The 27,119-nt window shown below is 47.5% G+C and overlaps 3 protein-coding genes across 4 annotated transcripts in view; 2 read left to right on the top strand and 1 right to left on the bottom strand.

The window, feature by feature from the left end:
• The window catches only part of LOC111065252 (RYamide receptor), a 59,461-nt gene that overhangs the window by 14,844 nt on the left and 17,498 nt on the right, over nucleotides 1-27,119 (bottom strand). Inside the window, 3 exon segments of the mRNA XM_022353439.2 lie at nucleotides 15,479-15,677; nucleotides 16,588-16,704; nucleotides 17,928-18,800. Coding sequence (XP_022209131.1) covers nucleotides 15,479-15,677; nucleotides 16,588-16,704; nucleotides 17,928-18,631 — 1,020 coding nt within the window. The 5' untranslated portion in view covers nucleotides 18,632-18,800.
• Nucleotides 21,580-26,318, top strand: LOC111067737 (phospholipase A1 VesT1.02-like). 2 transcript variants are annotated; one of them, XM_041591676.1, is made up of 2 exons: nucleotides 21,580-21,641; nucleotides 25,300-26,318. In XM_041591676.1, exons 1-2 carry the CDS (start codon nucleotides 21,602-21,604, stop codon nucleotides 26,283-26,285), a joined length of 1,026 nt encoding a protein of 341 aa, XP_041447610.1. In that variant the 5' UTR covers nucleotides 21,580-21,601; the 3' UTR covers nucleotides 26,286-26,318. The 2 variants fall into 2 exon arrangements, with proteins under 2 accessions (XP_041447610.1, XP_022212745.2); XM_022357053.2 differs by lacking the exon at nucleotides 21,580-21,641 and adding an exon at nucleotides 25,125-25,235.
• LOC121403829 (phospholipase A1-like) lies at nucleotides 21,673-22,722 on the top strand (the record flags this gene model as incomplete). The annotated part of the gene is made up of 1 exon (XM_041591730.1): nucleotides 21,673-22,722. A coding segment is annotated over one exon (1,020 nt), but the record flags the coding sequence as incomplete, so codon positions are not given.

Here is a 27,119-nt window from a genome sequence, read left to right as displayed (position 1 = left end):
GACAATTAAAAGTTGTTTCGTGTGCCTTGATAAAGTTATTCCACTGCAGCTGCACCTGCACCTGACTGGGATTGGGATTAGTTTTTGTGTCCTCAACAGATGTCAGCTTAACTACGGCCCAACTTTGCATAGTTTTCACTTAAATTAAGGGATAGAGAACGACTAAATTTTGGCTTTAAGTTCCACCGGATGCTTGCTAAAAGTAAAATCCAAATCCAATTTGTTTGCCTTCTAAACCTCTGTGCAGCGCACCCCTCCAGCAGACCACATTCCAATTCCATTTATAAGCAAACCATTTGCAGAAGTTTTTTTCCCCGTTTCCTTTTTATTTTCAAGTGGGTTTTGGGTTGGCCAACCAACCCTTTGGTCGCCGCCCACGCCCCTGCCACACCAACGGCAGCTGACTTGCAATTTTTTTACTCACATTTCAGGGGCGAAGGCAAGAAGGAGCTGTTAATTTAATTGCAGTACGTGTGAACGAATTGTGTGTGTGTGTGTGTGTGTGTGTGTGTGTAACCGAATGATGTTAGACCAGTATTCCTTTGAACACTTCTTTTCAGTCTCCTGGCGGTGGCAGCTTGAAATTTGCATGACTTTCAGCCATTGAGGGAATGTTCCGTGCTTTAGGATGGGCCAGCAACAGCAGCAGCAACAGCAACACTTTTAATATGAATTCGTCTTCTAATGGGCTGCAATTTCCGTTGAATGTTAAATTATTCCAATTTGCTCGCCCGTGTACGGACATTTGTAGGAGACAACGACAGCACCGCCCTGCCACCTCCGCCGCCGTGGCCTGCCTTAGTTTTTCACGCTCTTCAGGACCTTTTCAGGATCTAACGGACAAATGGAAAAGTCGTGTCGCGCGGCAGCACATTAATCATACGGTTGCAGTTGCACTGCACACGTGCCACATGTCTGCCCCTTATGGAGACTGCAAACGGCAAACACTTGGCGCCCCACAAACTTTGCCAGCACTTTGGGAATTCGCACTGCTCAAAGTTGGAGCAGCAGCTGTCCGGGAGTTGCCACTTCCCCCTGTTGAGGTGGCTGCCTGACTCTTTTGCCGACACAGTAAAGGCAACCCCAAGCAGGCGTCAACAACGGAAACGAGTTTCGGTTTCCTTTCAACCGAAGGCACACGCCTCGACTGCCAAAAAGCAAACTTAAACTCAAACTCAAATTCAAATTCAAATCCAAAAAACGAAAGCAACTGGGGGCAAAATCTGGGTCGGTGTTGCCTGCAATTAAACGCATTACGTTGGAGGCGCACATAAATGCGAATGGCTCTATAAAATGTAGGGGGGGATGGTGGGGGGGATGGCTTCGCGCAGCGTGTCGTATGCGTAATTTTACAAATGAAGTGCACTTCGAGGCGCAAGGCTGGAAGCTGCTGCCGACGCGTCGCGTCGCGTAGCGTCGCGCTGCTCTCGAAGCGAAAACGTGTGAAAAAGAAACTTTGTGCTGCGATCCAAGCTGCGATTGCAATTGTGCGCCGGCCTGCTCTTTATGTCTGCCCGTATCGTTAAAGTTTAGTTAATGAAATCGTAAAAGTCGGCAGCCAGCAGCATTGAGGGAGAAACAATCAAGTCGAGACGCCGCCGGATGAAGGACGACTTGTGTCTGCGGCAACAACAATAACAACAACAACAAAACATACACAGCGGCTGGATTATGCATTGAATTCCAATGAGTTTCGCCCTCACACGGATTTGCATTTGTTGAAAATGTGTTGCACTCATCAGAGCTCTTGCCAATTGATTCACTCGGAGTCACTCGGAGTCGGGATTCAGAGTCGGAGATGGAATTTTAAATATGTCTGTTTGCACAGCTCCCATGGAACCCCCTCCAATTGTGGAAGTTCGGAGCGGAGGAGAAATCTCAAAATTGGAATTGGGTTTATAATGCCAATTGTAGTGTAATTTTGCAGTGGGATGCCGCCTAAGCTGCCTGGGATTGCGGTCACTGAGGCGATTGTACGGCTCTCAAAATGCATATTTAATGGGCGCCAATCGCTGGATGAATCTACATAATTTCTGTGACATCAAAGAGATTATCCAAATATTGTTTTCGCATTTCCTGGACCCAAATTTGAACGCAGCTGCACGTGCCCCATGCCTGAACCCAGCGCGACACTCCGTCACGTGCGATTTTCGTCCCATCGATCCAACAATGGCCAAAGCCAAAGCCGAAGCCTTTGCATTTGCATATCTGTCGAAATAACTCATCAGAGCGTCAGCCGTTCGCTCGGGCCATCTACGAGTGCCATCCTCCTCCATACGTGGCCAATTCCGCTGCAGTTTGGCTTTGTGGGCTCGCTCTGGCTCTAGCTCTAGCTCTGGCTCTGGCTCTAGCTCTGCGACTGTAGTTGCAGTTGCAGTTGGAGTTAGAGTCTTGGATACTTTGTGTAATTTGGCGCGTTGGCAACTATGGGATGGAAGAAGATAATGCAAATGGTCATTAGGCACAGAGTTGGGATTTGCAACTTTATTGGCCGTATTGGCTTATGTAATCGTCCGTCGCATGTGTCTTGTGGCTAGAAGAAACCACAATTATTTAAATTGCGCTGTCGAAGATGCAAAGATGCGTGCCTGGTATTCCTTTTACTTTTGCGGCGCCCCAAAAAAAACAGACTTGCCACCAGGCCTCTTCACGAGTACCAAAATGTATCTTGGCATCTCGACATCTGGGGGTATCTTTGTATCTTTTCCATTGTTGTTTCCTTGGCTGCGTCGCCCAAGTGGTCAGTGCATTCCGTTCCTCTCCATAATTCTGCTTCTGATCTTTCTGGTTGGCCACTCCTTGAGCTCCTTGTGCCTGAGGCAGAATCTGTCATTGTCCTTGGATTCATTTGGTGAAATCATTTCGAGGGGCCTTGTAATTGAGTTTGCCAGTGAAGTGAAGGGAACACCCCCCACCCCACCCCGCTTCGCTCTAAATTGCTATTAAATTTCGAATGCCCAAGAAAATCGGCTTCATCCCCCCCCCCCGCCAGGCATAGCCAACAACTTTTGGCATAATGTAATTGAAGTTGACAGCAGAGCAAAAAGTTTCTTAGGCCGATGGCGAGGGAGGGGTGCAGTGGCATTGTAAACAAGATGCGAAACACGAAATCAGAAATCATATTTTGCGTAAATGGGTTTCAGTTTTCACACTTTTGAGGGCAACACAACAACAAGACTGGAAACAACAGCCCAGAAGGCTGAGGTCAGAAGATTGATTGAGCGTCAGCATGCCATGCCATGCCCCAAAGGCCATTCGTTTCCAGGGCGGTGCCATGGGGGCAATGGGGAAAACACTTTGGACCAAAGTACACAACACAAAGAGAGAGAGGAAGCCCCCGAAAACTTGTTAAAATCAATTAAGGGCACCCTCAGCCATCACGGACAGGCCCAGACCTAAAAAGTGAAAGAACGGCCGACAAATGACAGTCGAATCAAAGAGTGGACGGGACCATCGCTGGGTTATGCAACAGCAGCAGCATCAGGATGCCATCGGAATCAAGTTATGAAAGATGAGGCACTGCGGAGGCTTCGATTGAAAGCCGCAGCAGCAGAGCGTCGCGGCGCGGCGCGATAATCAATGCGATTTATGGCGACTGCAAAACGCGTGGCAAACGCGCCAAAAAGGATGCACTTCGCATCGGGCGAACCGACTGCCGGGATCGATCGCCCCCCAAACTGCGCCCCGCTGCAGTGCTCGCCCTCGTCGATTAGGTAAGCGGCCAGTCGAAGCGTAAATTGAGCCAAAGATAAACGACCAGTCCCGGACTTCAGACTTCAAACAGATTGAGATTCCCATCGGAACTGGCCAGGCGAACTTTACTTTCGCTTTTGCGGTTAAGACACGCGGCCGAAGACGTTGCCTGTTTTATCTGTTTATTTTTGGGATTTTGCCCATGATTCACTTTGCAGAGGCTCAAAGTTAATGTGCATGCTCAGTGCCGGGATCTGAATATGCCAATCTGTATCCACTCTGTATGGCAGTTGCATTACTCATTTGGCTGTCCAGGAAAAAGGATTATGTACCAGGCACTTGTTCACATTGAAAGGGTTGCAGGTCCACTTGGATAGCAGCCTGGAGTGGGAGTAGATCGTATCTGAAGTACGAAGAACTGGCGTTGCATCACGAGCATGGAGAGTGCCCCTGGAAAGTACTCAATGGACTCCCGACACAAGTCGTAAGTCTGGTTATTGGTTCAACATTGCTGGTAAATATTACAGAAGAAGTTAAACGTACTGCAAATATTTTATTTATCTTAATTAATAATCGGATTCCTTTCAAGGCTATCTCTACTGTCTAAATTATCTATGCATATCACAGTGCAGCCAGTAATAGATATTTTTCTAGGGTATCCACTGCTCGTGGTGATTGTTTAGTTTCAATTATATCTGTAATTTGATTTGCTGTGTATCTTCATGCAAATTTAGCTGCCGTTGCTTGTTTTGCCTGTTTTGTGTTGCCTCAACTGTGGCTGCTGCTGCTGTTGCTGCTGCTGTTGCTGCCTCTGGTCTGGTGTTGTCATCGTTTCAGTTGTTAAAGCACTCCGAAACCGCTTCAATTGACAGCGCAAATATTAATGAGCGAACGTGTCCGAGATGTTGACGATGCCCGACGGGTCAGGCAGGCAGGCAGGCAGGCGGGAAGGCGATGGGGCGGCCACGACTTGGTATGCAATGTGGTGATAATTGTCCCTTAACCAAAAATGACTTCATCGAAAATGCGGAAAGCAAGATGATCAATGGGGTGAAAGATACACAGATACACAGAGAAAGATAGTGAAAAGACAGGGGGCTTACATCACACTGGACTGGCCACCGGCCACTGGCCACTGTTCACTGGCACGAAAGAGAAAGAAAAAGATCGCGTATTCTGTGGCAAGGCCAAATCATAAAACTCCAAATTGCTGGCAATTTAAACACCTCCAAAGCGATAAGTCCCCAAGGCACTTTGCCACTTTGCCACCTGGCAGCTCACGCACAGATGCCCGATGAACAGCAGGCCGGGACCCGTGGCACGCCAACGGATGCGGGGCATTATTTTGCGTGAGAAATGTATAAATATTTTGCAAGTTTCTTTCGAGTTTTGGATACATCGACCGACTGCCGCCCCATCACACATCATCATCATCATCATCAGCAGCAGCAGCATCATCGACTGAGCACACAGACTGGAAAACTGGCAGCGTGGCAGAGAGGCAGACACACGCACTTGACACGCGGCTCGATTAGGGGCTTATGAAAATTTGCACGAGGCATGAGGAAAAGGTCACTGGTGGAACTGGTTTCGATCTGGCTGCAACGGATTCGCGGATTTTCCACGTAGTCGCCACAGCGAATCGAATCGAAACGAAACGAAGCCGCAAGTGGTCGCATTAACGAGCTGGCCATTTGTAACCTTGCAGACCTTGCCACAGTTGCAGGCTTGTAAATTTGCAAACAGCCAGGCCAGCCAAGCCAGCCTGCCCCTGCCCCCACACACAGTCCACAGTCTGGTCTGGCTTGGTCTGGTCTGGCCAAGGCGAAGGAACCCGCTCAACATTTAACCTTTCGAATGGGGAAACGTGTCAGGAAGTGATCTGGCATAACACCAAACCCAAGGCGAGCCCCATCCAAAATCCAAAGTGCATTCACGAGATACAAGATACGACTAGTAGGACTAGTCCTACAGTTGTGTGGGATAAATTTGGCCACGATTTTGCCCTGCAGCAGGAGACAGCCAGAAATGTGGCCACGAAAATACACCAGGAAAGATATTAAGATATCGCTTTTCATAGGCACTAAATACTACTCGAATTTTATCTGTTTTAGGTTTTAGGTTTTACGTGAGCATTTAAATGCAATATTTATAGCTGCTGTGGTGTTGTTTCTCCTCAGTGTTTGGGATTTGCATGAAATCGACATTAATTGGATTACTCTTTCAGTGCAGTGGCTATAAATATCATTGGGTAAGTAATCGGTTCACTCAGTCCATTGCGTTTAATCGTTTGCTATGAGTAGCGACACGGCATCTTTTATTAATAATAATTGTAATTGCTGCCAATTGATTTGCATTTCTTGCTCTCTTCAAGTTATTCAGTAAAGTGTACCTTAGTAAAGTGGCTATATGTGCAAAATTTGTTTTCAATTTTTCTTTAAAAGTAATAGCTGCCTGTTTGCTTTGAATATGCAGTTCTTATCTCTTATGTTTGTGCTCAGCTACTATAAATTCTCGTCTTCTTTGAACTCAATCGGTGGTACCGTTAGCTTAAATAAGAGACCAAAGTCGAGCTATACGTAGAAAACGGTTATATGGGCATTCATGTTTATTCATATTTTGAGAGTGGCTGCGTTAGCATCGTTTCATTTTTCTAATTGTGCTATGTGCTATTGCTATGTGAAACATATAAAACTTTTTTTTTTGGTATTTAAAAAATATATATGGAATTTGTTTATGCCTTTTTGTTTTGTAGTTATAAACAGCTAACCAAATAAAAATATAAAATAAATCAAGAAAATAGGTGTTGAAAAAAAAACGCCATTCAAAGCAGTGCACATATAGCCATTTTACTAAGGTATGAGAGAGATTTCTATGCAGACTTACAGCCGAAAATGTGGCCAAGTGTGGGCACACGTTGGAGTAGAACTCTGGGGAGTATTCAGTAAGGAAAAGCTGCCTGCTGCTGGCTTTTACAGAACTGGTTCTTCGAGTTCTTGCCACAGTTGTTGCATTTTTTTCTTTCATAGTTTTCCTCTGCCCATTTTGGGCATACATTTTCAATTGGGTGCGCTGGGAAAACCTATTAGCCAGTTTCATTTTCCGCGCTGTAAACAGCGTGTCCAATGATTTCCCCATGTGGCTGAATGGGCGTGGATGCCATGCCACAAAAAAAAAAAGGAAAGGGAATTCCAAATGTCAAGATGGGTAAGTGGAAGCCCGAAATGCATGGCCAATGCACGGTCTGGTTGGTCTGGCTGGTCTGGCAGTGCCATTAGCATTAGGATTATGTTTGGATTTCGGTCACACATGCAACACCGAGCGCGTATCTCGTGGATGCATGCAACGATGCGTTCCGTGTGCCACCGTGGCACCATGTCTCCTGTCTTGTGTCCCCTCTGCCAGCTTATGCAACGCCGCTGCAACGGCAACGGTGCTGCTTGTCGCAAAACTTTTACGCCGTTATGCTAAATGGTCACATTGTCGGGGGCAGTTAGGCGCCGCCCTCTAATTGCCATTCGCACGAACGCATCTCCCAATGGCCAGCCGTGCATCGAGCAGCAGCAGCAGCAGTATCCGTATCCGTATCTGTAGCTGCATTGGCAACTGCATCTCGAGTGCGTGCCCCGTGGCTGGAGGGACTTTAATCAAGCGGAGCACTCATTACTGCAATTGCTCACGTTTTAATTAAGCTGACTGGAGGCGCTGCTGGCCAACGGCAAACATTCGGGCACCACTCGGGGAGCAGAGTGCTCACAGATACAGCGGGGAACAGAGTGCATCTGTAGCTCTGTAGCTCAGACCACGTTGTGTCGTGTCTGCTGGTGTCGCTCCGCGCTCTCTGTGTGTGCATGCAGAACCGCTGTTTGTTTTTCTGGGCAAGAGCAGAGAAAGTGCTCTTTTTTTTCGCATGCTTCTTTCACCCTTCCTCGTGCTCGTGCTGGGGGGGGCTGGCGGAAGGGGGCTGGCTCTATTGCTAGAGAAATGGCCAAAATAAATTTTCCCAGCCAATTTTTTGTTTGTGTATTTTCTTTCGTTGAGTGTCTTGTGTTAACATCTTTCATTACTCAGCGAAACCAATCTGTTTTCGGACCGTCAGTTGTGGTTTCAGTTTACAAACTCTGCTCTGGAATTTGGAATCGTGAAAGCGGAAGAGAAAGAGGAGCAGCAGAAGGAGCTTAAAGCTTTGGCTTATCCCACTTTCAGTTGATTTAATCTTAAAGCATTACACCAAAAGCGCTTACAGCACTCATGTTTAGATACCTATATTTAATTCCACAATTACCATAATCCTACAATTCTATTGACTCTTTCTTTTAGCCCCCAAAACGTATTTAGCCCCCCCAACTTGCTAGCACGCGACATTTCCGTAAACGACAGACAATGGGACAATAGCAGCAAAAGTCACACACACAGCAGACGACAGACGACACCTTAATAGCTCCATAAAACGTAGCAACAATACCCACAAAGGCACCGAAACGCGCACACACCCAAAAGCCCACGCAGGGATGGGAGCTGGAAAAGGTCGGAGATGCTGCTGCTGCTGCTACCGCTGCTGGGTCATGAGATGGGGTCCGAGTCGATGATAGCTCCCCATTATTCGCGTCATGAGAGCCATGAGAGGCACACGCATGTCTGTGCAGATGGGCAGAAGGAGAGGGGTTCTGGCTGTGGAGAGCAACGACGATATTTACTGTTGGAGCGGTTTATTTGAAAATGGCGTGAAAACAACTCGGCACAACCGGGCCACAAAAAGCGACTCTGCACTTGGGGCTGGCCACTAATTCACTTCACAGTTTATTCGGAGTCCACAAGCCAGAGATGCGACGGACTTGCTGCCTTCCACTTAAGGCTACAAATCATTTTGCGGCAGTTGGCAGGGCAGGCAGTGGGAATAAAGTTTTGGGCAAAGGGTAGTGGAGTGGAGGGATGTGGAGGGATGTGGATGGGATGTAGATATAAAGTTATATGTCCACATATACTCAGACTCAGTCTGTGTTGTCTGTGTGTGTGTGTGTGTGTGTGTGGGATGGGAATTGCTGGCAGAAAGAAACAAAACTCACACACTCCCATAGGGACACAGATAAGGATTGGCTTGGCTGTTGGCTGCTGGCTATTACGACACCAGGCAACTGGAAGATTTATGCCGCAATTACCGCAAGTGTAAACTAATTACGGGTTTAAAGTGCCAGCCAGCAAAGAGATAATGCCGACCGACAACAAAACGAAGCCAACGCTGGCGTTAAAGTTGAATCCACTTTTGGTGGCAATACAGCCACTGCCAGTGCTGCTCCCAGTGCCCAGTGCTGCTGATGCTGCTGGTCATTAAGAGCTACTAGCACCAGCTACTACTCACGCCATCAAGTGGTTCAGTGGCTATTAAAGACTGGCTTATCAATTTGAGTTACTTCCATGTCGAAAGTGGCTTTGAGGGCTCCATCCTTCAATCCGGCCATTCTCATTGCTACCTGTTGGCCTTTTGATTGCTGTGCCCCTCTTTCTGCTTGCCAGTTTCCTGATGCTATCATCCCGGCCACCGGGCTAACAAAAATGAAAATTAAACGGGGCAAAAGCTCCCGTCGAGGGTGTGCGCTTTCAGACAAATAAATGCCCAGCAGCCTTTGTCCGCCGCATGGTGTTGTTCACATTTTAATTACAGCGGCCTCGGTGCTGCCTCCACTGCCATGCCGTGCTCCAGCCCGAAAATGGGGGGTAATGCGGTGCCAAGTGGTATTTCGGCTGCCAACATGCTGATCTCCGTGATGACACGGAAAAGCCTGCCTGTGGCGCCAAATGGATGGTGGCTTTTGGGTCTTGGGGGTGGAGCTGTTTAAATGCTAAACCATTTGGCAGTCTTGCAGCACTTGTGCGGCACTATGAACTACTCTTTGTTGCATCTTAATTATCTTTTATTTATGCTTGAATATGGCTGCATAAAGTGCACAAGAACCATCGAATATTACGAGCTCATGCACTCGTATCTTTAAGATTAAACATTAAACCATAACTCCAACCCATCTTTGGCAATCAGCAATTTGCATTGGCCAAATGGGTTTAGCTTATTAGCTGTCGCCATTCACTGCGTATACGCAATGTGACATTACAGCCTCCGATGATGATTGCAGCTGCCATTTGATGCGCTCATCTGGTTCTGGCTCTGACTCTGCCTCTGGCCTGTGCACTCATGTAAATGGACTTCATTAGACTGGTTCGCTGCATTGATGTTCTCACTGACCCCGAGTTGGATGGCATGGAGAACGCCTCACAATTGTGCGTGGCCAGTGAGCAAATGAGGCTGCCCCACGCTGACATCATGCTGACGGGGGCATCTTCATTAGGGGCGCACGCTTCGGTTCGCAGTCTGATCGGTTTTAGTGCGTCACTGACACGGATAGCTGGCATGTCGAATGCAAGTCCAATCCGAGTGCCTTTCACTTTTGTAGAATAAACTTGTTCGAACTGCAAGCAAGCAAACAAACACACAGACAGCCAGCCAGCCAGCCAGCCGACAAACAAGCAGCCAAACACTGCCGCAGACGGCAGGCAGCGACTGGCTGAGGGGCTGACAAGATGTTTCTTTATGCAACACAAGAGCCACAAGAGCCACAAAGGCAACAAAGCAACTGCCGATGCAACAGATGTAACAACAAATGCTCCGACAGCTGTCGGCCAAACAGCAGCTACCGATGCCACACCAGCAATGCCCCAGGACCCCCCCTCAGCAAGCAATGCCCCCTCTGCGATTCGATGACAGTGCTGCAAGTCATGCTGCAGAGCTGCAGAGGATGCCCCTCGCTTGCCAGAGCTGAGCACAGCATTTGAAGCAGTATCTCAGACAGTTTTGGGATCTGTATTCTCCTTGGAAGCGTTGCAAGAACCGCACTGAAATTTATCTACATAGTACTAATGTGTCGGAGTCGGAGTTCCTTGAGCCTGGCACTGTTTAATTTACGGACATTAATTGGTTAATTTATGGTCGCCAACACCGCGCTGGCGGCGGCAGTCCGGCAGGCAAAACTCCTGCACCGTTGCGCCACAATAAACACGGCATTTAGTCTTATTGATTTAAGCAGAAATTACACAAAAGAAAAAAACGAGCGGAGAAGAGTAGAGAAAAACGAATGCCCGAAATGGCAGACGGATAAATTTTATAGTCGAGGGCAAACAGAGTTTCGGTGGAAACGGCCCATAAAATCGAATGTTAATGTTAATGTCTTTCTACGTGTTTGCTCAATAATTGATGGACACCGAGCGACACGACGGCCCAAAGCCGTCAATGAGCCAGAATGGACATTATGCAATGCTCATTAGGAAATGATTCCACTACAAAACTGGATGCGAATGGTGGGCTGTGGAATGAATAATGATGAATAAGGAATGTCAATGTTTGGCCAAATATCCACAGGAGTCATAAATCATTAGGCGCAAACAGCAGAGAAACTTTGACCAGGGAAAGTCCTTAGAATTTTTAAAGTAAGTCCAAGAAAAAGTTTTGCATAAGATCGAAAAGTAAATCATTAGATTATATTATGTGTAAATTATGGGACATATAAGAGTATAAATGAGCTGTCATTTAATTGTATAAGTTCCCGATTTAGCGCCCAAAAAAGTATACTCCAGAGACTCTTCCAAAGTTGCAACTTCTCAGTTGGAAAATCCACTTCATTGTGTTAACTTTTAGCTACGACAATGGATACATATGTTCCATTAATTTCCAGTGTGCTAATCCGTTTTGCAAGCAACAATTTAATTTCAAATTGCAGCACAATTTCCAAACTTATTTGAACGTCCAATTACCCATTTGATCAGTGGTAAAAGTGCATATATCAATACCTAATTGAGTTAGCATACAGCACTTGGCCACAGCAAACTGCTGGCTTGCCAGCCACAGCAAAAGCTAAAAGCAAATATTTACCATGGGCTATTGCTGGCAATATTTCAGCCACAATTTTTGCACAATTTCTGGAGAATGAATTAGGAATATTTGTAGGCCAAACGCCAGACTGCAATTTCACGTCAACTGGGTAGAGGCTAACAAATTGTAGAAAAATAAATCAATGACAGGGAAAGGGCCCAAAAGTATCATGGAAAAAGTCTTGGGGCAGAACCGGAATTGCAGAGAGGGAGAGAGGCAGATGGAGAGAGGAACATACAGATGGAGAGCTGCGAGATAAACGAACTGCAGAAGGGGGGCGACTAATTGCAGCCTGTTGCTGAAGTTGTTGCTGTTGCAGCTGTTCCTGCTGATGCATCGGTGAGTTTTATCTTTTAATTTGCCACAAAACGCACAAAGTGCAACCCTGTGTGTGTGGGTGTATCTCTGTGTGTGTATGTTTGTGTGAGTCAGCAGTTGCAAGCAGATCCACTGGCCAGGCCATGGGAATCCTCTCACTTTTTTTCACATGCACCGCCCATTGTGTCGGTATGGGTGCTGCTGCCGTTGCTGCTGCTGCTGCTGATGATGAAGATCCCAGCTGCCTGCCTCACTGGGTGCCTGATGCTGCTTGCTGGATATGACACAGATTACGTAATACGAAATTAACATTTTAACACAATTCAACAGAAAGAGAAGACTGCGACTGCGACTGCGTTGCAGTGGCGTTGCAATGTCTGCAGCCGGAGAAATAAAAATGGATGAAAATAAAACTGCAAATGGGAACCCGTTGCGGCACTGTGCAGTGTCCGCCTCTCTTTGGACCTGCCCATGTCTGGCGATGGGTCATCAGTCTTTGTTTCGTGGCATGGTCAGCGAGCATCGGGACGGGCCAGGCCATCCACAGGGGGGCTCAGTTATCAGGATGATGATGATGATGCTGCTGATGATGGCCAATACATGAACACTTTCGGGCCGTACGTTACGCCTCTTGCAGCTTGCAGTCAATTATGCAATTAACGTTTTACATCCAAACAAGAAGCAATCGGCACAGGCATCCCCCAGCCAAATGAGCCACGTTTCCTACACATTGTTGTATCGGCCAACACGTTGACAAAACAGACTCAAATGCACGCGAAGATGCAGTCAAAGAGGCAGTCGCCTCCGGCCTGGGCGACGACCAGGCCAGCTGCCTGGCCCAACAACTGTTGGGGGTATGCAAAAAAAAACTAACTAAGTAAAAAAAAATATAGTGATACTCAATTCAAAGTTGCAATCGCCTGCGGCTCTGACAACTGTGAAGTGTCATCGCCCCAGGTCGGCAATAATACTGCCCTGCCTTCGTTTGCCCTGCCCGCCACTTCAGTGCAGACTCATATGGCGGCTGATTGTTTTGCCATTTTGCATGGGCTACAGGGAGGGCTATGGGGTGGTGTTTCCCAGCAATTAGATGGACTGTGATTTGCAACTCGTGCAAACGAATTTCGGAAACACTTGACAAATATTGACAAAGGGCCGCAAAGGGAATGCAATTTATGAATGCAATGATAAATGGAAATTCACCTGCGGGCAAACGATTGTTGAATGCAAGGGAATATGTGAAGGAGAGGTAATGGCTCAGCGCATTGATGATCGAGTGAGTGAAGGTACTGGCACTCTTTGATAGAATATTCATAGATAGATTTAGATACTTTTTCCCACTCAAAATGTTGCCACAACCTTTCACTTCTATCTTCCTTCTGTGCCCCAATGACATCACGTATACGCCAACAAAGCCGAACCACTAATCATCGCTAAGCAACAATTAATTGGTAGATGACCAAATAATCCTGTAATTTTCAATTGATATTTAACAACAAGACGACAATTACGACCACGAGGAAGCCACCACGAAAAGTGAAGCTCAAAGACGAGTACCCCTTGGGGAGAGCCAGTACGAGTGGTACGAGTAATTTGCTAATCATTTCAGCTGGCGATTGGCAGAAATGTTTGAAAGACATAAGACACACACACACACACACACACACAGACACACACATAAGGAGGAAACTGTCAACAGGCTGGCAGCAGGGGGGCGTTGGATAGGCGAACGAAGGGAGAGGGAGGCCATGGCTGGCCATGAGAAAATGAGAGATCCAATTCAGCAGAAATTGTTGCCGGGTTAAGTAACCAAATAACTGTTTGAAGCTACTCGTACTTTTTGGGGAAACTGCATCGAAGGATGGTCAACTCAGGCAACAGCCATCGCAGGAGGGCGATGAGGAGGCCAAATGAATCGAAACAAAAAAGTGAATGGCAGATGAAGCTGCAGCCCGTCGTCGCCTCGGGCTCGAATTGGGTAACATTGCACCGCAGTGGGCGAAACTGTCAGCCGCTGCCGCGTCGCGTCGCGCCGCTGTACGATGGGAGATGACGGAGTCCCTGTCATTGGTCTCGCGTTTCGGCCCTGTCTTTGTTCTCCCTCAAATATGGCGATTATAATTACTGCCAACTGACGGATGTCCACAAGTACATATTGCAGCGTCGCTTTTGATTGCCAGCCAAAGAGAGAGGAGCTTCGTCCAGCTGTGCGAGCCAATGGCCAGGAAAGGTCGTCATCTTCATCGATAGCATACAAATTTTCACTCTCAGCTAAGTATCAGGCTTTCTTTGTGTCTTCGTCGTCGTCTGGCAGAGGAATCTCAGCTGCACAATTGGCCACAGGCCGAGGGGGCTCGTTTGACAACTGGTTACGTGGTCGTCATTCCACCCGCACCAGCACCCGACCCGCACCAGCACTCGCGAGTTGCAGTTGCAATGATTTCCTGGAAGACCACAAAATGCTGGATGCCATCTTCAGACGCAGCCGAAGTTGAAGACGATGTCGAAGTCACAGCAGCAGCAGCAGCCTAAGCCTAGGCCTCCAGCTGGCAAGTGGATAGGCTTTTTGGAGAGCCATGTACCAAGTACGAGGTGCACCGCATAAATCTCTACTCATTCATTTGGCCGCAGCTCTGCAAGTTTATTGTAAATAGTTGCTGCGCATGCGCCGTGTGATTATGTGAGCATTACATGCCATTTGTCACGCTGCCAAAGCCCCAGCCTCAGCTTCAGCCTCAACCTCAGCCTCAGCCCAAGCTTCGAAAACCAAACCCAAAATCCATACCCAAAACCCGTACCCAAGCCCACGACAGCCGTTCGGCGGAGCAGGAAGCCAGCCTTGCCACGCTTGCTCCTCATTGACCCCAGAAAAAAAAAAAAAAAATGCAAAATCAATTTGAAGATTGCTGCTTCGACAGCCGTCGTCGTGTGGCAAGGCTCGAGCAGCCTCTGCGGACGCCTAAGTTCGCGTTCGCGTTCGAGGGTGCTGAGGCAGTGGCAAGGTGCTGCTATTGGGGTTAAACTTTAAAGTCAACAAAAAAACTCAAAGAAGATGCCTCGCATCGATTGAGTCTTTGTTGTAACTTATGCAACGAGTGGACGAGGCAGAGAGGGAGATTCAAAATGAAGTTGTCAAATGTTGAATCATAATAAAAAACTTTATTCAATTCCTTCCAGCAGATTAATTCCTTTGCCATTCCCAGAGCTGGACTCAAGTTCCTAGAATTCTTTTTGAGCTGCATTTCAATCAGGAATCATCCGAACAATGCCAGTTGCATGTACCATAGAAACACGTTCCACGAATGCCCAGTGCCAGAGGCACGTAAACACGGCAAATGGGAAAACATTTTAGCATATTGAAGGACCCTTGAAGGACGCAGCACAAAAAATATACAGGCAGAGGGAAATATACAAGCAATTGTCTTGTACTTGCCCCGCCCAACCCCAATTTCCGATGTACAGCCAAAGGACTAAGCCCAGACTAATGGCTTGGTCCCCTTTTTGGAGTAAATTAGTTTTTGCGGTTGGCAGGGCAGATGATTGACTTACCTTGCGCTTGGAGCGCGCCATGCGCTGGTCCCGCGAGTTCTCCGCCTCCCCAGGCGGCCGCTTGCCCCACACGGCGATGGCGATGCGTGTGTAGGTGAAAATGAGCACCAGCAGCGGCACGACGAACTGCAGCGTGAAGAGGGCCAGTGTGTAGTAGTACTCCTGATCGCTGGACGGCCACATCTCGCGGCAGATGTATCTGAGTTTGGTTTAGCCACAAAGAGGTTTGCGTGCAGGCCATAGAACGAGAGACAAAAGCATTAGTGGTGGGGGGCTACTACTCGTACTCGTACTCGTATGGGCTGCGTGGAGGAATCTGCTGGCTCTCAGCATCCAACTGTCACACAAGGGATGCACGGATACACGGACCCACCCGCATTCATGGCTGAGTGGGCCATTTAATTTTTATGCTTAGCTCTTTGCCAGCAAAAACAATGCCGGAAAATGGAATCTACCGAAAAATGCAAGCCCTTCGTCTGACCGTGAGCTGCATGCCACTCGAGGCCCGGTCATGAAGGAACTGTTAAATTGTTGCAGCAGAAGGTTTTTATCATACAAAATGCTGGAGCATTGTGCAGCTACAGGGCGGCATCTGTTCTTGAGGGTCCTGCTGCCGGATAATGGGTGGGGGGCAGCCTGTCGCACTGTTGTCGCAATTAGACATGACATTTAGCTTTTATAACGTGCCTGCCATGACCTGCCATGGCGGAGCATAGCTGAGGGTAAGCAAGCAGCCTGCAGATGAGTTTCCTATTTGCATTTACATTATACTTGATCCCAGCTCCACCCTCCAACCTCCTGTCCACCCTGATTTGTGGGGAGGAACAATAAGAAAAATGCTTGTAATATTTTTTATTTGCACGCCACTCAAGAGTGAGCGCTGTCAGCCGCTCAAGCGGGTGGATTCTCTTAAAGTTGAAGTTCTTCCGAATGGCGGCAGTCAAGTATAATGCCCCAAACATCCATCCACGCACGAAGTCATTTCTTTAATGCTACATTTGGTACAGTCAAAGTGACACCCACACACACACAGAGCAGCTAAAGACGGATGTGTGGCAAACAAACACTGGAGGATGCTGTTCATTGTTTCGAGTGGCGGCGGTACTTACTTCTCGCATTTCTCGTGCCACGCCGACGAGGGCAGAACGAGGCGGGAGACGACGGGTATGGGAAACGCGGTGGCAAGTGCAATAAACCAAACACCGCCAATGATAAATTTAGCATAACTGAAACGAGAGAGAGAACAAAAATTTATAAGTGGCTCATAAGTACATCTGATTCGTCTCGTAAATATTTAAACTTTATGCTATTTTTATACGAATGCTTCCCACTTATCTCAGCCTCCACCCTCCACCTACCCCTCCCCCTATCACGCTGAAAAATGCCTTCGTAAATTCTTAAACAGTTTGAAATTTCCCGACACACACCCGTGACGTATGAGTGATGCCGGTGCGGTCTGTCCTTCCGGCAGCTTATCCGCCTAGTGAGCGTGATAAGCGAGCATTTACGGCCGTGCGGTGCGGTAGGGTTGGCTGGCAGTAGCAGTGGTTGTGGCTGTGGCCGTGGCGTCGTTGCGTGTGCGTATACATATAACAGTCACGTTGAATAATTATGAACCGTATTTACTTTATGGCCGCGCAAATATTTGCACAACAGGACTCCCATCCCCACACACACGCACACTGACGTAGGCTGTGGTCCCACCACCACCCCCACCACCAACACTCATAGGCATGTTGAACCTCCATTAAAAGTCGCCCGGGCGTGAAATACTCACGCCAGAGCTCTTCAGCTCCACTGGCGATGGATGGCAGTGAGAGTGACACCGGCTGATGGTCGAGTGCCCCCCAATGGCAATGCCGTTTCGTATCTAGTTACCAAGCAAATTGACGTTTTCAATGCGGTCCGGCAATGGCTGCCTTTTTGGATTTTACGCAGCGTCAGGGTCTTGGATTACTATTTAAACCAATTAACACGAGCCGACGAGCCATTGACGCCGCCTCCCTGGAGACCAGCGATTCGGTCAAGTAGACACCAAAGTGGGCCCCGCAATGCAAATAGCCAAGCGGCCACTTAACGGTCGAGACTTGGCACTTGGCTAAAATAGTTGAAGGAAGTACTTGAGCTAACGAGTGAGCTATATAGTGGAGCTAAAAGTCAGCGTGCTTAGAAAAATATTCTGTAATTGAATATTTAAGTAGGAATTCCCAAAGTACAAGCCCTACAATTGTTTCCAGTGCTTAGCAAAAACTATTCAATTAATTTTACTGGCAATAAAAAGCGTCTCGTAAACTGTTTGCTGCCTAATTTATGCGCTGATTCCCAAGCCAAGCCAAGGAAATAATAGTTGGTTGGCATTTAGCAACTTCCATGGCATTGTGTGGGTGGAAAATCATTTAGCTGGAAATGCCTTCAACGAGCAAGCAACCGTCTGTCTGCTCGCACTTACCGCTTTGTGATGCGTGGCCTGAGGGGCCACATGATGGCTATGTATCGATCAATGCTGATGGCCACCAAAGTGTAGGCGCTGACTAGCACAGAGACCGCCTGCGAGTAGTTGACAAAGTGACAGAGCACAATGCCAAAGGGCCAGTAGTTGAGGATGAACAGCGAGATGAAGGAGGAGGGCACGCAGAACAGGGACATCAGGATGTCGCCGAGCGCCAGATTGGCGATAAAGTAATTGGTGACGGTGCGCATGCGCGGCGTGGACTGGACAATGTAGCAGACGGTGCCGTTGCCGATCAGTGCGAAAATAAAGATGGGAATGTACAGCAGGTAGACGGTGCTCTTAAAGTAGACGCTGGACCAGACGTCATCCGACGAGGAGTCCGTTTCCTCGCAGCTGAAGTTCATTAGGACCGTGACATTGAAGCGCTCAAAGTCCAGGCCATTGAGCGTGGTCGTTGATGCATAACTGTAGACCGCCTCCGCATCGCGCACCTCCAGCTCCCCAGAGCCGGCTGTGGCATTGTACAAAAGCGAGGCTGAGTCTGTCAGTGAGATGGAGCCGTCCGGGTAGTCATCCTCCGCCATGTTGCGCAGCAGGGGCTGCTGCGGGGCTATGTAGTAGAGTCGCTCGTCACTGAGCTCGCTGCCACCGGGCACCGCCACCCGCTGGCTCTGCCACAGCAAGCCATTGTCGAACTCCATTCAAGCGCGTTGTGGAGAGCCGCAAACTCTTAGGGCAACTTCCAGTCGTTGAAAACTTTTCTGTCTCCTTGTGCTGCGGGTTCCTAGCGGTTTGTAGTGCTCGTCAGCATTCTGGCCAAAAATCCACGCTCTTCAAAGTTTCCCCTCTGTCGCTCTTATCGCTGGCAATCTGCAAGTAAAAAGTTGGAGCTGCAATTAGCGGGAATCTCAAAATGTGCTGCACTACATTGCGGCTACTTAATAATTTGGCTAATCTGCTTGAACAAAAAGCATTGCATACTTGCGGGCAGCACTCGGTATAAGAGTTTCGGCATAATAAAGAAGGGAATTTATGCATTTTTATCTGGCCTGCTCTACCCATTTATGCGTTTAGACAACTGAATCGAACTACGAAGGGTCGTTCAAGGGACCTAAGCATACGGCATACATACAACCGCAGATTGACACTTTCCAGATTCAAACAATGGCTGACAATATGTACAAGGAACCCATTGAAATGTTCTTTTGTTTCAAGAGACAACGAAGGAGTGGCACGGGAAGGTTTCACAAGAACAGGAACAATGCATTAATAAATTAATTAAAATGGGCTCTACAAGCTGTTTCCCCACATCTAAAAGATCATTCTGTATCAATAATTTCTGTCAAAAAGACAACTTAATTAGCAGTTGTATATTTATGCATGTGTGTTCAAATTCTCGTACGTTTTCAAGCTGCTGTTTCTTAGGCCACTCGAGATATGATTTAATAAGCCCAAAATTTGAAGCACGAAAGTTAATTTAAAGCTTACAGTTATCAATGCCAAATGGCAACCCATCGAAAGCAAAGTCTACCCAGAAATCGAAAATTTTAACAGAACAGCACGAGGGCCATAAACATATGTATATATGTGCCACATATGTGTGCAGGGGCAAAAGTACTTGGTAATTTAAACTTTTGCCTTTTGGTACGTTGACAAGTTGCCTTCTGCCTTCTGCATCTCTTCGGATCTCATCTCATTTAATTTCATATCATTTGAGTTCAGCTCACTTGGTTTTAATATCTCCTTGAATAAACTCCGACAACAACTGACAGACGCTGCCTTCTTCCGGCCACCCATCAGACATCGCCCATCGCCCCATGGCCCATCATCCAGCAGCCAGATCCAATGAGGAGTGCTGCAAGGGCGGGATAAGGTTATCAAGTGGGTAAATTGCTTATCTCAGCGCAATAATGAGGCCTTCGACGGTGTCGGAATGGGACCCTTCCGAGTGCCTGAGTATGTTCGTGACTCGCTTGTTTTCATTCCTTCACTTACTCTTCCTGGCGAGCATGTGCCTTCTGTTTTTTTATTTTTATCAATTATCTTGCCACATTCCTCGGCCCCCGGATGTATGCCAGCAAATCCCAATACACATTTGGGCGGATTTAAAAGGTTTGACATGGCATCCAGGACTCAGGACTCCGCTGCTCATTCCGGCCAAAAGTTGAGGAATTTCCTGATAAACATTCTAAACATTTTATCTGAGATTTCCGATAAGCATGGCAGAAACTCAATACAAAATTTTGTGATACTTCAGCCAGTAAAATAAGGTGTTTATTTTAATAGCAATAAAAACACAAAAAAACAGAGTTGCTCCCTTAGTTGACTTGCAGAAAAAACATAACGTATACGGCTCGTAGAAAACAAAATAAAGAAAACGTCAGGAATTTTAATAATTCATTAAAATTGAAATGAATCCAAGTCCTGGCCAAAATGTGATTGGGATTTATTTGGAACAGCGATAAAGGCATAAATTGAAGTCTGAAAGAACTTATTTAACAGCTGTATGGAAACGTATGATGCATTAAAAAGCTCCAACTCAATATTGCGTATATTATTTTTGATATTTACAACATTTAAAGCGTATCAGGGCTTAAAGATACTCAAATCAAGCGAATTCTGATTTGAAATTTGTTCCAGCCCCAAAATTATGTTTCATATACGCTTTAATTTTAGTTATGGGCCCTTGGCCTACTTGCATACAAAATTCCAGGCCGCACATCATTAAACATGCGGCAGCCAATTTTCCCATCGATACGTACATGCATAGGACGCTGGTTTGGCAGTTGATTAATAAACAGCTCATCAATTTTGTATTTGTATTTACAAGAATCGAAAAATGTGCCCTGAATGCCAAAAGCACGCAAAATAATTACACGCTGGCGAGCAGCACTCCCTCTGCCGTTGAATATGCGAACGGCTTCAGCCAATAAAATACAACAAAATATTGAGAAAACCAGGCACCGAATCGAAATTAAAAGAGGAAGCAGCGCCCGCAGGCCGGCGAAGGAACATGGAAATAAAATGCAAAATATTGACAAGAATCACGTACAAAAATGGGAATATATGTGTGTCCCACACAAAAAGCCTAACAACATCGTAGATACCCAGACAAAGCACCGCCAGGAGGCGGCTGGGAATGGAGTGGGAAGAAAATCAGATTCTTTGGGCTTAGTTGGCGCGTAATTCTGTTTAGCGGGCTCTTAGACTGAAAATTCTGTTTGCTGGAAAAGCAGCGGCCAACAACAAAGGCTTTCCCCGAAAAATCAGAAAAAAACAGGTGGCTGACAAAAGCTTAAATGGTATTTCATAAATTCAATTTTCACAAGAGCTACAGGGAGAAAAGTAAAATGGAAAAAAAACATGGCGAAAAAAAGATACAAAATATTAAAGGGGAAGCCCTAAGACTTTTCGCAGACCATCGTGAGAAACTGAAGCATTTGATTATGGAGCGCAATTGATTGACAATACGGCCAAAAATATCCTATCTCAATCAGCATTCCATCAAAACCGCAAGAACCATTTGCACCGGGGGGTGCTATCAGATATATTTCAAGTAGTTAGTCCACCTCCAAGTGACTCTAATCAGTCGCCGATAAGCGGCCAGCTTTGGCGTATAAAAGACCGTTGCAACGCCATATTCAGCTATCAGTTGTCCATTCTGAAACAACATGAAGACGTTTATTCTTTTGGCATTCTTTGCTCTGGCCGGTAAGTCCTTCAAATCATAAGTCTGTATTATTGTTTAACTAACGAACTACTATTATATCTGACAGCTTCGGCCTACGCTTTGGAGGAGTCCGACCGCGTCAATGGCGAGAACGGTTGGTACGTTCCCCAGTATGACGGCACCTTCAAGTGGGTGGACAAGGACGTCGCAGATGAGTGGATGGAGCAGCAGGAACGCCTGGAGTCCCGTGAGCTGACCACCGTGCCCGTCACATTCTACCTGTACACTTCCTCGAACCCCAGCAAGGGCCAGAAGATCAAGGCCACCACCACGTCTATCGATAAATCCAACTTCAACGCCGGCAATCCCACCCGCTTCGTCATCCACGGCTGGACCCAGAGCTACACCGCGGGCATGAACAAGGATATCCGCGCCGCCTGGTTGGGACAGGGAGAATACAACGTGATCGTCGTTGACTGGGCCCGTGCCCGTTCCATTGACTACGCCACCTCGGTAATGGCTGTCGCTGCCACCGGCAAGAAGGTCGCCAAGATGATCAACTTCCTGAACTCGGACTACGGCATGTCCCTGGACAACCTCTACGTCATTGGCCACAGTCTCGGAGCCCACGTTGCTGGCTACGCCGGCAAGAACACCAACGGCCAGGTGCACACCATCATCGGTCTGGACCCCGCCCTGCCCCTCTTCAGCTACAACTCGCCCAACAAGCGTCTCAGCTCCACCGATGCCTGGTATGTGGAGTCAATCCAGACCAACGGCGGCACCCTCGGCTTCCTGAAGCCCATCGGCAAGGGCGCCTTCTACCCCAACGGCGGCCAGACCCAGCCCGGCTGCTTCCTGGACGTCACTGGCGCCTGCTCGCACGGCCGCTCCACCACCTATTACGCCGAGGCCGTGTCCCAGGACAACTTCGGAACCATCAAGTGCGGCGACTACCAGGCCGCTGTCAACGACCAGTGCGGCAGCACCTACAGCAGCGTCCGCATGGGAGCCGACACCAATGCCTACATGGTTGCCGGTGACTTCTATGTGCCCGTGAACAGCAACTCCCCCTTCGGCATGATTAACTAAGCGAACATTAATAAAACAAAACACATAAAGCCCACTGAAAACATTTCACTTACTCCGGGCACAAGGTGTCAAGGTGCGAGAACCGCGTTAAAACTTTGTGAGGGGCAAACATCTATTAAGATTTTGATCGTAAATTAAATTAGCTGAGACCTGAAAGGTATTCCATAAATTAAATGTTCAGCTTCCTGTAGCAGCGCTAAAAGCAAAAGTTAAAGCGGAAAGCCTAGGACTTTGTGTAAATCTTTTCATTGCCCACTTTGTTGGTGAAAATACCTTCGAAAGAGCCCCAAACAGCGGGTAGCCACAAAGCGAGGCGCTTCCAAATGCAGTTACCTAGATTCAATGGCATTGCAGTGGAAACCAGTTGGTATCCAGCTGCTGCCAAATAGCCAGCAAACGGTCCACAAAGCTGCGTCCTTTGGGGGGCAGGAAATGCTTGTGGAATTTCGCAGCTAAATATTTACACAGCCAAGACCAAAAAGTAACTTTTGCTGAACTCTTTTGCCTTTTTTCTCGGCTTGCCGCTTGTCTCTTTTTCTCGCTCTTCATTCATGACTGCTCTAACCTCAAACCCCAAAAGCCGCATTTATCTTTGGCAATGTCATCACAGCGTTTTGCCACTTTTTGCGGCATGTTTGTAATTATAATTAATGAGCAGCCATCAGGCGCAATTTTGCTCGGGGCAAAGTCAACAGCCACAGCATCTACATTGTAGTTGGCTGCCCTCCCCTCCGCCACCCCACGGAAGGGATGTAGCTTGTGTGGCAAGTGCATAGCTCTGTCTGTCTCGTATTTAAATGCGGAGACGTCTGCCCGGCAGGCAGTCCTTGTGCCCCAATTAGCCCATGTCGAGAGCAAGTGCAAATTTCCGTAAAAGTAAAAGTACGCTGCAGCGTCCTATACATACATATATGAGGATAAAGATTGAAGTTGCCGGCTCTACTTGAGTTAGTTAATCATCTGTTGGCATATATATGTGGTGCGCCGCGAGCACCCCGCCAGATAAGCGAATTATATTCATGACATGGTTAGCCTTCACCCTGAAAGCCTTCTGAATGCGCCCCCACAAAAGAGCAACAAAATTTATTTGCCCCAAATGCTGATTTATGGGCACAGGAATTTATTGTTTTTTGCCGACCCCAGGATGAAATTGAATTTTATTGTGGCTCAAATCCCTATTATGCGTGTGTGCTGGACCCCAGATTTGCGGCTTGAGGCTCCACACAAAAGGCAAAACCAGTGGCCAAACTTATCGCAAGAGACCGCAAAATGTTTCTCTGATCTGTGGCCCACTCACGATGACATAATCCCCGCCCTGCAAAATGCCAGCAAAGTGAATACGCTTCCCGTGGGCCAAATTGGATATGTAAATTGGCCCGTGTTGCCATTTAATTTGCTTAATCAAACGCAGCCGAACGTTTATCAGTCCCCGGGCACGTGCCACATGAAATGCGACACTTTTCAAAATGCGATTAATTTGAAATGTTCATTGAATCTGTCATCGACTTCGATGCCACCAATCCCAAACCCCCAACTCCCTGGGGGCTTGTGGTTCTGCGGTCCTGTGTCCACAAAGGCAGCTCCAGGCAAATAAAACAACAGGTGGAACTTTATTTTTTATTATTGTGGTTTCTCTTCCTTTTCGTGGTCATATTTGCGTTATTAATTGAATTAATCTCGCAGTGAAAGCGAACCTACAGACCATTTAAAATGTGCCTGAAAGTAGGCAACAGTTTTCTTTCCCCGATGAAGGACAGTGATGTAATTTATTTTCAAGCACCCCAATTATCGCGATACCTGGGCGGGGTAACAGAAGCGAGAGCTCAATTAATGCCCAGTTGCCAGGTCAAATGTACCGAACAGAACTATAGACGGAAAACATAAGCTGGAAGGGCTTTCCCCATTCCAATGGGAGATACGACAAGTCGAAGTAAACTCAAATGCATTGAAGTGTTAAATTAAATGCCCATTTAACGACACAAACAATTAAGCCCACTCGGCGTGGCTTACATGAGATTACGTTGGTCAGTGGTTGTCAGTGGTTTCATGGGTGGGCAGAGGGCCTGCCAGTGTAATAGCTGCCGACAAATAGACTGATTACGACCAATCTTTGTGCGATTCGAGGCCCAGGTAGGTCTAAGGTACTCGTACTTTCACCGCGATTGGGTCTTATTGATCCCAAAATAAACAGGAATTACCATGGGGCACATTCCGGCTAGACACTTGACAGATCCAGACCCCACCACAATAATAATATTCGCGAAATGTCACGGAATGAAAGTCAATTGAAAAGTCAATCAACAGATAAATATCCCATCTGATTCGGAATAACCAAACAAAACAAAATACTAGCACTGGGCCACGGTGGGTGCTATCATATTCTAAGTAGCAATGTCCCCCACCAAGTGAGCCTAATCTCACGCAGATAAGTAGCCACCGTTTCGCCCTATAAAAGAGCGAGGCATCGACCAATTCAGCAATCAGTTGTCGATCCAAAAGGAACATGAAGACCTTTATTCTTTTGGCATTCTGTGCTCTGGCCGGTAAGTTCTTGGAATCATATTTATGGCTATTTTTTAACTAACGAACTACTAATATATCACACAGCTTCGGCCTACGCTTTGGAGGAGTCCGACCGCGTCAATGGCGAGAACGGCTGGTACGTTCCCCAGTATGACGGCACCTTCGAGTGGGTGGACAAGGACGTCGCAGATGAGTGGATGGAGCAGCAGGAACGCCTGGAGTCCCGTGGCCTGACCACCGTGCCCGTCTCGTTCTACCTGTACACTTCCTCCAACCCCAGCAAGGGCACGAAGATCACCGCCACCACCAAGTCTGTCGATAAATCCAACTTCAACGCTGACCACCCCACCCGCTTCGTCATCCACGGCTGGACCCAGAGCTACGTCGCGAGCATGAATAAGGGCATCCGCGCCGCCTGGCTGTCCAAGGGCGATTACAACGTGATCGTCGTTGACTGGGCCCGTGCCCGTTCCATTGACTACGCCACCTCGGTGATGGCTGTCGCTGCCACCGGCAAGAAGGTCGCCAAAATGATCAACTTCCTGCACTCCGAGTACCACTTGTCTCTGGACGACCTCTACGTCATTGGCCATAGTCTCGGAGCCCACGTTGCTGGCTACGCTGGCAAGAACACCGACGGCCAGGTGCACACAATCATCGGTCTGGACCCCGCACTTCCCCTCTTCAGCTACAACTCGCCCAACAAGCGTCTCTCCAGCGATGATGCCCACTATGTGGAGTCCATCCAGACCAACGGCGGCACCCTCGGCTTCCTGAAGCCCATCGGCAAGGGCGCCTTCTACCCCAACGGCGGTAAGACCCAGCCCGGCTGCCCTCTGGACGTTACTGGCGCCTGCTCCCACGGCCGCTCCACCACCTATTACGCCGAGGCCGTGTCCGAGGACAACTTCGGAACCCACAAGTGCAACGACTACGAGGCAGCCGTCTCCAAGGATTGCGGCAGCACCTACAGCAGCGTCCGCATGGGAGCCGACACCAATGCCTACATGGTTGCCGGTGACTTCTATGTGCCCGTGAACAGCAAGGCCCCCTTCGGCATGATTAACTAAGCGAACATTAATAAAAACCTTACATCAATCCAACTGAAAAGATTTCTAAAACATAACTCGGCGGGGGCCATCGGTACAGGAAATGCCTTGACAGTTCTTCAATGAACTTCCCTATCAGACCAAACAACTATCAGACCAATGTCGTCCAACCACCTATTGAGATAGCCACAAATTACGCTGAATTAGCTCGTAAACTAGTCCTCGTCATCGAGAGTTTATGGCCATTTATGACTGCACTCTGCGCCTTCACATAGATTTCCTAGCTGATTTATGATCTATTGTTGATCAAATATTTAATTGACTAGCGTTTATTGTAGCGGGATTCCACTGTGCATGCAGGTTTATCTATCATAAGGATTTTACAGCAATTCAAGCAAGGGGACTTACACTTACATATATTTGTGGTTGGAAGTGTGGATTCTTTTGTTTGCAATTGTAAAGCTTGTTAAGCTAGTGAGCTTTTCCACCAGCTGTTGATTTTATTCAATAAAAAGTCGAGCGCAATGTACATGTACATACATATGTACAATTCCTGTTTATTTGAATTTATATCCATGTGTACAATGTACATATGTTGCGCGATGTAAAAGTATGTATTTAAGCGCAAGAGTTATTACAACTGATAACGAGCCGAATGCGCCGTGCCCAAGCCCTGTGCATCAAAGCTTAGAAGAGAGCGTGAGAGAGCGATGGAGGAGAGCGTAAGAGCAGCTCAGCTGCTGCCTAAGTCGAGCACAACGATGGGATAGAGCGCGAGAGCAAAGCTTATTTGTGAATGCATATGTAAGCTGTAACTGTAAAAGGAAGAAGGCGGAGTGAAGAGCGAAAGAACGG

The sequence above is a fragment of the Drosophila obscura genome, unplaced genomic scaffold, assembly GCF_018151105.1.
Source record: "Drosophila obscura isolate BZ-5 IFL unplaced genomic scaffold, ASM1815110v1 contig_150, whole genome shotgun sequence".
NCBI lineage: Eukaryota > Metazoa > Arthropoda > Insecta > Diptera > Drosophilidae > Drosophila > Drosophila obscura.
This window is presented reverse-complemented; position numbering and strand designations above follow the sequence as displayed.

Excerpts from the sequence above, each read along its gene's own strand:
- LOC111067737 (XM_041591676.1), top strand. The coding sequence starts at position 21,602 with ATGAAGACGTTTATTCTTTTGGCATTCTTTGCTCTGGCCG. Across the intron at positions 21,642-25,299 it reads GGCATTCTTTGCTCTGGCCG|CTTCGGCCTACGCTTTGGAG; the intron begins GTAAGTCCTTCA and ends TATATCACACAG.